The 12440-nt window shown below is 40.9% G+C and overlaps 1 protein-coding gene across 4 annotated transcripts in view; it reads right to left on the bottom strand.

Annotated features, from left to right (window-relative positions):
- Positions 1 to 708: 708 nt before the first annotated feature.
- The window catches only part of pik3ca (phosphatidylinositol-4,5-bisphosphate 3-kinase, catalytic subunit alpha), a 29569-nt gene continuing 17837 nt past the window's right edge, over positions 709 to 12440 (bottom strand). For 3 of the 4 annotated variants that reach the window (XM_085775030.1, XM_085775031.1, XM_085775032.1), the window contains exons 14-26: positions 10865 to 10989; positions 10557 to 10638; positions 9720 to 9884; positions 8819 to 8922; positions 8521 to 8692; positions 7414 to 7520; positions 7187 to 7308; positions 5909 to 5987; positions 5630 to 5800; positions 5274 to 5391; positions 4250 to 4401; positions 2232 to 2394; positions 709 to 840 (exon numbers count right to left, since the gene is read on the bottom strand). In XM_085775030.1, the coding sequence (XP_085631156.1) occupies positions 733 to 840; positions 2232 to 2394; positions 4250 to 4401; positions 5274 to 5391; positions 5630 to 5800; positions 5909 to 5987; positions 7187 to 7308; positions 7414 to 7520; positions 8521 to 8692; positions 8819 to 8922; positions 9720 to 9884; positions 10557 to 10638; positions 10865 to 10989 (1668 nt within the window). In that variant the 3' untranslated portion in view covers positions 709 to 732. The remainder of the gene's footprint in view (positions 841 to 2231; positions 2395 to 4249; positions 4402 to 5273; positions 5392 to 5629; positions 5801 to 5908; positions 5988 to 7186; positions 7309 to 7413; positions 7521 to 8520; positions 8693 to 8818; positions 8923 to 9719; positions 9885 to 10556; positions 10639 to 10864; positions 10990 to 12440) is intronic. The other variant, XM_085775033.1, reaches the window with a different exon arrangement.

The raw sequence follows: 12440 nt of genomic DNA, 5'->3' as shown, positions 1-12440 counted from the left end.
AACAGATCAGCTCAGAGGAGGCAACGTCACCACGGAGACGGTGGAAGACTGTGCAGCGGTAGAAGCCGTTAACTCCAGCAGCAAATCCTGGAGCACGATGCAAAGAGCTTGAGGTGAACAAGGTGATTCAGACGGTTTCCTCGTGCCTCCGCCATCTTCTTCTCAGCAGTGATGATGATGATGAGTTTGAAAAAGAACAAAAGTTTTCCCAAGCACCTCCTCCTCTTCCTCCTCTTCCTCGATGCAGCACGACTACAGCAGAGGGAGCAGCAGAAAGGTGAACTCCCCTTTGTGGCTACATTTACAGCTTGGCAGATGAATCCGAGTCCAATTTGTGTTTTGTTTTTCCTCCGAGAGCAGCAGAGTGGGGGGGGGGGGGGGGGGGTAAAATCTCCTTAGTTACCCATAATTCAGTCAGTCAGGCAAAAAAACAAACAAACAGAAAAAAACGGAGGAAGCATCTTCACCAGGGAAACTCTCTCACAGCGGGGAGTGTGAGAGCGTCACCGTGATCACGTATGATGATGTAAAGAGAACGAGAACCTTGTTTAAACAAACACAAATGGTAAAAAAAACACACAAAAAAAACATCAAGTGGAGAAGGTCAGTCGTCAGTGAGCCGTTTGTGGCATCTGCTGCTGTAACAGAACTGAAAGAATAATGCTGCGCCCGGCGGACAGAAGTTAATACTCCATGGTGGGACTGGGGTTTGTTTTGTTTGTGTGCAGGAGATCAGTTTAGTGCATGCTGTCTGATTGTGTGGAATATCCAGTCCATCTTAGTGGTCCATCCTCCATGGTGAGCGTCGTTCATCTGTTTCATGAAGTAGTCCAACGCCTCCTGTATGTGACAGAACATAAACTCATCAGTAGATGGAAATAAAGACGGATAAGAACAGAACAGACTCATCAGCTGGGTTTCCATCACAGGTTTTCACCAAATAAAAGTGATATGTAGCCTGGGTATACCCATGCTGCCTTGCGTGCAATTTTATTTGCTCTGCAAGTCAGTCTGGAAACCATGGACCCAATTTTCCCCTCAACTAGGGAGCCAATCACAGAACCGGGGGAGGGGGCTGCAAGACGATGACGACACACCGAAGCGACTTTGTTGATAGCTTGTCGAGCCAACATGGCGGCAGACGCTTTACCTTTCGATGCAGCGTTAGAAAGTGTTTTAAGTAGTTTAGACCGCAAGTTTATTTTGAAAAAGGAGTAACGTTTAGCGTTTTTTCCCTCATTGGATTTCTGTCGCTCTACATACGTCATCAGGTATGATTGATACGACTGGCTATAAGCTACGTACAGACGCATTTGATAGACATTCGTAGCGCCCAATAAACAGCTCTGGGCTTTCGTAAACCATGCCTCAAAGACGAAAAAATTAACCTCACGCATTCATTTATTTATTATTAAAGCAGAAGTGAGCGATATTTTTGTGTTAATATAAGTCTTAAATAGTTATATCTTCCGACGGCAATCACTTACATAGAGTGTTTGGACCGAAACACAGGTCTGTCAGTCACTCTGCTCTGCTCTGAGCCGAGGAGAAAACTTTTCTCGTATCCTACAGTTTTTATCCAATGAGGAGAGAGAACGGCATGCAGGGCTGTGTGTGCAGCGCCGTGAATGTGGCGACGTAGGGACGAGGACTGTTATGGTGCGCTCAAGGCAACTCGTAACTCGTGTTTTTCCGACCTGTGTGAAGTCGTACCAGTTCGATCTGGTACGAGTTCACGGGTCGGAAGTTACGAGTGGCCGTTATAGTGACTTTCACAGGTAAAACAGGTCGGAAAAACACGAGTGGGTTGCCTGGAACGCTACAAAGTCTTAAGTTGTGACTTGAAGCTGTAATTTACGGTTTCAAAAGCCTGCCTGGAACGCAGCATTAGCCAAAACGACCGGATCGCTTACTTCTGCTTTAAAATAATCCCATAAAATCACGACCCGTGAAACACAATTTTAAGGAAGATGGATGTTCAAAACATTGGGAAATGGAAGAAATTCCCAACGGGATCGTATCTGATCAGACCTGGAGTGATGTGTAAAACTTTTGTGATACACTTTGATATCGACATGTCTGAAAATCCACCTAAAAATGTTTTGGCAATATTTGAGAGGTTTTTGGAAACAAAGGTGTTTCCATTACCTGTTTTTGATTGTGATTTTGCACATTTCCGGGGGTAATGAAAACACAGCTACAGAGAAAAGGCGTTGGTCCTGTACATGTACCTGCTCACTCTTCTCCAGAGCCAGAGTCTTCCTGATGTAGGCGATGTCATCGAACGACTGCAGCTCGGGCATCCCGGAGCCCAGCATCATGGAGAACAGGTTGATGAAGAGGTTAGCATGCTGCCGGATGGCGAGGTACGCTTTATAGCACATCTCCTGGAACCTGGAGACAAAACAAGCATTTATTTATATTTGCTCACATCACAGTTGTTGTTCTTTTTTTTTCTTTTTTTCTTTTCAAGTTTAGTTTGGTGAGTTGTTTCTGGTTGTTGTTGCTTTATTGATGCATGTTCCATCTGGCTTGCTCGGTTCAGGATAATTGTCTTTGTTAAATATTTGAGCATATACGTGATATGTATATGTGTATATTCAGATTGAGTATGAATGAATGAATAAAGGATTGACTTTATTTTGAACGAACGTTGTCTAAAATGAAATAAATGAAAAATAAAAAACAAAAAATAAACATAAGTATCATCAAATCATAATATGCACAAGTTCCAAAAAGGAGTAGGGAGAAGTATGCACTTCTAAAATTCCCACCCCTTTCCACTCATTGTTTATATATATAGTATCTATCTACTACATAAATATCCATATCAATAAACATGTACTACATCCATAAAAATATATAAAACATAATGTTCAACTTATAATATCCCATATGTTTAGCATTTATATTTATCCCTCTTCTTCCATATACCTATTTAGAAATATTTTTTTATATGAACTTTTTATTTTTTATTTTTAATATTGTATCTGTTAAATATTTGAGCATGTACTGTATGTGTATATTTATATGTATGTACTGTATATGTGTCTGCTTTTATTTATTGAGTATATAACGTTTTTTCTTTTAATCTTTACTATTGTGACTGGACCGCAGGAAGAGGCAGTGACTAATGGGGATCTATAATCAACAAATAAACTAAATAAACAGCAGCAGCAACAAGAGATTAAAGACATTTTTAAACAAAGCCTTGATTAGTAAAAAATGCTGAAATAGACGCAAGAATAAATTTTCTCACAATGCAAATTTTTGTAAAGACGTGCTGACAGGACAGGAAGGAAGCTGTCCAATCACCACAAGTCTTTTGTAACTATCCGAGTGTTGAAAGAGGTTCTTGTGCTTGAGTGTTGTTTGGGTAAGTTCAGTGGAAACTTGCTCAACTGAAGGAGGTGAAGCGACACAAATGCACTGAGCTGATTAACAGATTCAGATCTCTTCTACACTAGAATAAAAAACCAGTGTTACTGACCACCAGTCTGATCATAAGAGAGATAATAAACACATCTAATGACACTCGCAGCAAGGAGCAGATAAAAAAAAAGGTGAATGAAACAATGATGAGAGAAGTTAAAGGGATAGTTCACTCAAAATTGAAATTTCACTCATTATCTACTCACCCTCATGTCGACTAAGTGCTGGGAGTTTCAGAGTCCTCCGTGCCTTCTCTGAGTTACAGCGGTGCTCCGTGCAGCACTGCATGTCCATATGACGGTTGCAAATGGATACCATTTTTCTACGTAACAAAAAGACACACCAAAAAACATCCAAATACCTCTATGGTGTTCGTATGTAATGTCCCTCTTGTATTGAAGCCCCGAAATGTGAAATTGTTCCGAAAAAAATTGAATAAGTCTATATTTCAAGCTTGTTTGCAGCGGAAGCTCCTCTTCCTGGTCCGTCCAAATATTGCGAGATTTGCGATTACTGATGCCGGCGCAAATCGCCATTCGCATTTCGGGGCTTCAATACAAGATGGATATTACATACGAGCAGCATGGAGGTATTTGGATGTTTTTTGGTGTGTCTTTTTGTTATGAAGAAAAGTGATATCCATTTGCAACCGTTATATGGACATGCACTGCTACGCCGAGACCCCCTGTAACTCAGAGAAGCCACGGAGGAATCTGAAACTTCTCCCAGCCCTTAGTCGACATGAGGGTGAGTAGATAATGAGTGCAATTTGAATTTTGGGTGAACTATTCTTTTAAGATGTGAAATTCTGCAGCACCTCTCAAACTCTTTGGTCTTTGTGCACTCCGGTGATCCCTTGCTGATGACGATGAGGAAGTCTTGTGTCAGGACGAAGGGCACTCGCTCTCTCTTGTAGCCAAACTTCTTCTTCTTATGATCCAGGAAATGGCCAAAGTCTATATGAAACAGCTGGAGGAGGAGAGCACAACACTCATGAGTCTATATTATTCTAAAACTTCTACAAGGTGCTTGCCCTATTTCTAAATAAAAAATCCAGACTTTTTCAAAACTAATCATTATGTTTTCAAAACTTCAACTTCAGGCAGTTTTGAGCTCGATTACATACTGTTTTTGAAGATTGAACTTTTTCTGTCTAGTAGAAAAGTTTTAATAAATTAATGATGCAGGCTTCAGTAAATCAAGTTTTATTATTTTATTATCTAATTTTGCCGAAACTAGGCACACTGAGGCCCCATGAAAACAGAGCTACACCCAAAACGATCTCTTTCTTGTTCATTTTGGAAAAGTTTCCCATAAACACGGCATTGTTTCCAGAAATATCTGCGTAGACACATGGATCCACTGAAAACGACTCAAAACGCTGACGTACATAGCGTGTGTGGCGCTGTAATGCTGCCACACATAAACACCAAAACCAGAGAGGAAGACACAAAGTTCCCCCGCTGTATTCAAACTCCAAACATTATAGGTCGATTAAATGTCACTGGGATTTGTGTCGGAGCAAATATGACGATCGATGATGATTTAATGGGCGCGATTCAGCTGCAGTGTTGTTGTTGTTATGGTTATGTCCATATACTGTGTGCGTTGAGAGGTGTGGCTCAGTGATATTTAACATATTTCCAGCACACCTATTCTATTTTTAAATATGAGCTGGAAAATAACAAACAAAAAACAAGGACATTTTGAACATTTATGGAAATACTGTACTTAAAACCAGATTCTACAGGGTAAAGGGGCAACAAATAAGTACAAAAAGTGTGTGTGCAGAATGAGCGTGAATTGTGTGTGTGCGTGTTTGTGTAGTTATTAAACATTACCTGTCCATCATCCTTGACCATGATGTTGCTGTTGTGCCTGTCTCCTATCCCGAGGATAAATGTAGCTACACAGTAGCCAGCGCAGGACCTGGTGAACAGATCTACAGCCAAGTCGTACCTGCACAGGAAGAACAAGTGAGCAGTGACGATACTGTAAAATTAACGACAAGTAAATATTTTAAAAACTGTGAGATAAGTTAGTTAAACCGAAGTGGAGACTGGTGTAACTCTAAATAATCCAAGACTCCAGACACTTTTCTACTAATGGACTGTGTTTCATCTCTGTCACACTGGGCGCTAATGATGCAGGGATGCTGTTAAACTCATACGAGGAGAGAAAGAGTGGAGGCGCTCACATCTCGCCCTTGTTCTTGTCCTTGAGCCACTGATGCAGAGTGTTTGAGTTGAACTGCAGGGCTCCCTTCAGGCCGCCTTTACACTGGATCTGCATGATGGTGTGGGAGCTGCGAACCACCTCAATGAGGCCCACGCAGTCTCCTAATGACAGACAGCCGTAGGGAAGCATCCTACACACACAAACACACACACACACAACAAAGTGAGTGAGGGAGTAAAGAAACTCAAGTAGAAACGGTTCAGACAGAAAAGACAAATATAGACTGAGATGAAAATACCGTAAATCCAGTCCCTGATTCTGCCAAATATTCTCCATGATTTTAATAATCTGCAACGTCAGCATATCCTGGCGCAAGTCTACAACACAAACACACACACACACAGAGTTACAGTTAATAACACCATGGGATAATGACAGATCAGACACATACACAGCATAAGAAGCAGTGAGAATGATTCCAGCAGCCTCTAATCAGAGTTATTTACAGTCTGAGGCTGTAGCTGGGAAATATGCTGCTTCACGTTATAGCTTCATGGCACAAATGAGTGAACAGTTGCTGCCGTGCAAACGCAGCTAAAGAGTCTCTCACAATAACATAAGGGAGTAGGAGTGAGGAAGCTCTGTCAGTGTGTTTTAACGGTGATGGTAGTATTCATTCACTGTATTGACTGTCCTTGAATAACTGAATGATTCATCTCAGATATTCTTTAACAATGTGAAATACAATGGTGATGCTGATTTTAGCTTTTTCACATCCAGAACAAACTATCTGGGGATCTCAGAGCGGAGCACATCTGTTTGCCTTGGCTTTTAATTACATCTTAGAGCTGCACTTTAATCCCTTTTAATGCTGTTTATTTATCCCACTACGGCTTTATGTCGAGTGAACAAGACCACACTCTGCAGAAAGATTCCCATTTTCTCCAGTATTTAGGTTTATCGTTTATCGTTTATCACGCAATGGGTAAAGAGATATTTATATAACATCTGTTTTAGACACAATATTTTTGGAGTTGTGGCTGAAGGCTTATTTCTAACAGGTCTGTAAAGAGGACAGGAAACATTTCAGGAATAATGCGTAGTGTAGCAGAGATAAAAGGAAGGTTTAAAGGGATAGGGATAGGGACTGGCAAATTGGCCCATTGCCATAATCCCAGTCATAGCAGTAGGTTCGTTACCTTTAATTGTCGGTGCAATCTATTTTTAGAACGGCGGAGCAGAGCCGCAAGCTGCTCATAGCTACAAACTCATCAAATACACAATCCAACAACTCTAAAACGCTCTCGTGGGCAAGTTGTGACCTGCACATTCACCACACTATGAGATAATAACGGAACGTTACGAGTTTGATGAGGGAAACCAAGAAATCCCATCAGCCTCCGTAGCGTAGCTCTGAGCAGCTCACGGCTCTGCTCTGCCGATCTAAAAATAGCTTGCACCGACAAATAAAGGTAATGAACCTACTGCTATGACTATAGGGATTATGGCAATGGGCCAATTTGCCAAAATGTTGAACTATCCTTTAACAGGTCGTGTGCGTCCGTGTGTCTGTTACCGTCTCCGTTTTTGAAGATAATCTCGTTGTTCTGAAACAGGAGCTCGGACATGATGTCAGGATTCTCCCAGTTCAGCCACAGCGGCCTCTTTGCTGATGACATGATCCTGCATTCATCCAGCCTGTGCACAAATTAATTAAACAATGTCAATCTAATGTTCCCAACCTTACTGCATATACACAACAATGAATACACACATAACACTTTATTCTCTATGGTGTCTAACCTCAGGTTTCCCAGCTGATGTGCCGGGTTCAGGGGAGAGGTGAAGTTCTGCAGGGCGTCCATGTAGTCCGGTCTCTTCATCTGGTCCACTAGGAACCGCATCTGGACCTGCACAAGAGAAACACACACACACGATCTCAATACCGTTCACATGTGCATATAAATGTACATACACACACACAACCACACAGAAATCTTCTACAACCAAACCTGCTTTAAATAAGTATCATAACACCAGAGTTTCCGCTATTCACATTTAGATGTGGCGGCTCGCCACTACTTTATTATCAGGTCGGAGCAGATGCACAATAATAATCTACTGGTTAACGTTACTTTGTCAACTTCCTCAAGTGTCTCGATCCACTGGACGGCGCTCGATTTATCAATTAACAACGTCAATGAGGTTATTATATTTTTTATTATTTTATAATTATATATATTATTATATAATCTCCTCTCTCCAGCACTGACGTTCTCACTACACACTGCACGTTAAATAATCCAACGTTCAATTGAAGTGTTTTCTTATTGCTCTGGGGTGTGTGTCGCAGGAGGTGGTGTGTCCTAGAGGAAACACTGTAACACAGATGACACGTTACACATTAAAATATAATGCAATTATAAATATTTGGTGATGATCAATTTACTGGAAATGAAACCTGGCTGTCTTATGAAACCTTATTCATCACTACAGTACTGATGATATGTATTTTAAGCATCAAGGTGAGCATCAATAAATAGCTCCCTGTTCTTATACGTGGGCGTACGTATTGCTAGCGGAGTCACAGTCGCCACTTGTGTGTTAGTATTCGATACTGTAAGTGACAGCGGCACCGACACGTTGCATCAACAAACACGGCAGGAGGAGTCTGCTCCTCTGCCCACACGATGTCTATGGAGCTGCAGCATCAGACATCAGATTATAATAGATTATATTATAGATTAGAATTTAAATTGTTACTTCAAATAGAGACCAAGTAGAAATTTAAAGGCACTAATCCAGAAAAATGCCAAAATCTCATCACATCACAGTTTAAAATCATATGTTCCTACAATGTGTGCATGTGCAGGTGCATGTTTGTGCGTGTGTGTTGCTACCCCTCGATACCTTCTGCGTCTCATCCTTCTTCTCCTGCTTCAGGATGTCAGTGAGGTTTATGAGCTTCTCCATGGCCTCCACCTGCCTGCTCAGGTGTTTGAGGTACATGCCACAGGCCCTGCAGTACGCCTCCAACAGCAGCCCGAACCTCTGGCTCACCGTCTTGTTGTGCATTTCTGACCTGTGAAGAAGACACACACACACACACACAGAAGAAAGAGAGAGGCAAGACCACTTTTCAGTTTTCTGCAAAGACGGAGAGAGGAAAAGTACTTCGACAAAGAAAAAGCAGTGGGTTGTGACTCACTTGAGATGCCAGAAGAAGAAATGTCCTATCCTCTGATTGGTCAGGGCCTTTTTGAGGAGGAAGCGTGCCAGGGGATTGTCAAGATACTGCTCATATTTTAATACCTAGAAGAAGAGGAGAGAGAAAGAGAGAGAGGCTGAGATGAGGTTCAGATTAGTCATTTCTCACTTTGTCTCAGTGCCCTGCAGTCTCTGTTCACCCAACACCGTCCTACATCACAGACTGGAAAGTCTCCAACACACGGGGACGAGCCAAACAGAAGCTGATCTCCAGCAGATAAAGAGCCGGGCCAGACGGATACGGATTTAATGAAACGTTTCGTCCAGACAGAAACTGTGTTTTTTGGGGGGCGAAAACTGAGTGGGAAAATCTGAAAACGCCGCCCCAGTGTTTTCGTGTAGACACCCACGATGGATCTTCTCTAAAACGATGATGTCATATCCCCTACCGCTCTAACCTGTAACCTGAGACAGACCGCTAGACGTATATACAGTCGGTGGACGTAACGTAACTCCGACACTGCGGCTGAATCGCACCCGTTAAATCATCACCGATCGTCATATTTGCACTGACACGACTCCCAATCAACATTTTATCTACTTATAATGTTTGGAGTTTGAATACAGCAGGGGAACTTTCCATCTTCTTTGTTTTTGGTGTTTACGCTCCACACAGGCTGGAGTACGACAGCGTTTTGAGTCGTTTTCAGTGGATCTGTGTGTACGCAGATATTTCTTGAAACGATGAAACGTGTTTACGCAGATTTTTTTCCAAAACGAACAAGAAAAAAGATTGTTTTGGGTGAAGCTCCGTTTTCATGTGGACAAAGCCAGCCGAGGACAGGAAGGTGCTCCACACTCAGCCCAGTACAATCAGCCCCCTTGAACTGTGTTAAACCCACCTGCACCAGTTGGATCAAGTACTGGGACAGTTTGTCATCAGTCAGGTATTTGTCGAGGCAGCGAACAGCGAAGTGTCTGACCATGGGGTCTGGATAGTTACAGTCCAGCAGCTCCATGGCCTGCTCAGGTCGGATTGACGGCCACTCCTTTAACAGGCAGTACATCTGGGAAACAAACACAAGACACACAGGTTAATACTCTTAATTACAGTTTTATAGTAAACACATACATTTGCAAAGGAAAAAAAATGTGAGTAATGTTAGCCCTGTTGCAAGTTATTTTCTTTTTGCAAGCTACAGTTACTTTGGACCAGTACAAGTTTAAGTATGAATGCCACCACTGTGATGAGCAGTTGCAATTTCATTGTATTTTAATGCAGTGACAATAAAGGCCTCTTACTTACTTACTTATATATGTCTTTGGTATTACAGAGTTGAGTCTGTACTTATTTATTGTATGTACAGAAATGTTTTTTATTTTTATTTTATTTTACATATTTTAGATATTTATATTTCAGACCACTTTAACCTTGGGCTGTTGTTTGAGACTGCTGGAGAATTCAGTTTTGTCGTATCTAATGTGCAATGACAATAAAGCATCTGTCTATCTACTGTATGAAAATTACTTTGTAAGACATTAACAACAGTAGTCACGGAGTAATCTTTACTGTTCTTAAATTTTGGTCATAAAACCAGAAATCTCTCTCTCTGTTTTCCATTTTCAAAATCCATCTGAGAGTATTTTGTGTAACATCTGAGGTTTGTTTCTTTATGTATGTTACTTCTCATTCATTGAAAACTAATTAAATATGCAGGAGTGTATATAACAGGCAGCACCTGTGCTACTTCATCTCTGGAGTTCCACTTGACAGCGAGAAGGATCTTGGGAAGGATCTCGGGGATGTTCATGCAGTAGTGCCTGGAAGAGAAGGACAAAGGCGTCAGAGCACGTGTGTTACATCCCAGTGTTGAATAAATGCATCTCATGTCTGAGGTGTTAACCTACAGGAATATACAATTAGAACAATGTAAAGATACAAACAGCTACATGTGATTGTGAGATACCATGCTGTGTAATCTATAGCACATGAACTAGTACTCAGACTGTACAGTACAGTGTCTTGTTACTGTAAGTGGGAGGTCACCTGTGTCTCCAGAGGAAGTCTTTCTCCTGCTCAGTGATTTCTGACAGAGGGTCTCTGTTAGTCAGCTGTCTGAGCTGCTCAGTGTCGCTCTCTGTCAGGGCGTGATCTCTGGCCACACGATTGCTCTGGGACACAACAGAAAGAAAATATATTTTTATGTCGCTTTATTATCACATTTTGAAGGTTACAATTCCACCTCTAGTTCTGAAATCTACTGACATCTACACTGGAGGAAAATAAAATAAAATGTTATTAACCTAGACCTTCAACTCTGTCATTCTGAGCTTTTATGTCACTTCCCGTCAGACTGAAGTTGGATCATCTGCCTTCATATCTTACTTCCATGTTAGTTTGACCACTGAGCCACTTTACACAAAGACTAATAACTGGTTCATCCTCCAGAGTTTATTCTGAGCTTGGTACTACTGCTCTTCCACCATCCAACTAGAACATTATTCATTTATTGTATTTATCTGCTTACCGGTAAATACAGAGAATACTTTTTTTATCATCTCAAGTTTACCATTAAAGATTATTAAGAAATACCCAAGAAATAACAAGTAATTCCGTCATAATGTCTAGAAATAGCCTAGAAATGATGGTTGATTTCATAGTAATGTCAAGAAATATTGCAAAGAAATAATGATTGATTGCATAGAAATAGCCCAGAAATAACAGTCAATTGCAAGAATTTGGTGGGGAAAAATTCAAAGCACGAAAAGCATGTGTAATCTTTTTTTATGAAAAACATGATATTACTATGAAATTGACCGTTATTTCTAGGCTATTTCTAGACATTATGACAGAATTACTTGTTATTTCTTGGCTATTTCCTGTCATTATTACGTAATAATTATCATGTAATTAGTGGCCTGTAAATTAAAGGGTTACCATAATTTCTTCTTCAATACAAAACATCATCTAGCCCTACTTTAACATCTGTGCAAAATAAGTGAAAGAGAGAAGTTGAACTTGTAAAATGCAAAAGTTTTCCAATTATTTTATTATCTAGGGATGTAGGGATCTTAATAAATGTGAAACTGGACAGCAATAAAGAAGCAGCTGCACATTTCCACTCTTCTTACATTACGTTGATGAGTAAAATGATGAAAAATGTGTATTTCTTGTTATCAATCTTCTCATCTTGTCAAGACATTTTAAACCATTTAGATCCATCATCAGTTCGCTGGATGTGGCCACTTCCCAGTCATTGTGAGCAACAGATTCAGTCAAACTCATTAACTGTTGGGGAAGCTTATCAAACTCAAGTTACAGATAAAGGAATTACGATACGCCACATTACGCTATAGTCATGAATAAATCAGCACCGTGTGGTCCACCTGTCCTGCATCGCACAGTATCTGATGGAACAACAACATGACACTAAAGCGTCACATTGTCCTTCTGCAAGTTAATCTGCTCTAAATCCCAGCATTTACCAGATCCCAGCCTCTGTGTTACCATTTTATCTATTCAACCATGTCCACCCTAGTTCTGCTCAAGTTAACAACAGCTTTTAATCTGTGCACAGGCTACTTGGTTGGTTCACAATGTTCACATGAAGAAGAGAGCTAGT

This window comes from Trachurus japonicus, chromosome 4 (assembly GCF_045865225.1).
Source record: "Trachurus japonicus isolate A0001 chromosome 4, Traja_1.0".
Taxonomy (NCBI): domain Eukaryota; kingdom Metazoa; phylum Chordata; class Actinopteri; order Carangiformes; family Carangidae; genus Trachurus; species Trachurus japonicus.
The sequence above is the reverse complement of the archived record's forward strand: the minus strand, read 5'-3'. Positions and strand labels throughout refer to the sequence as shown.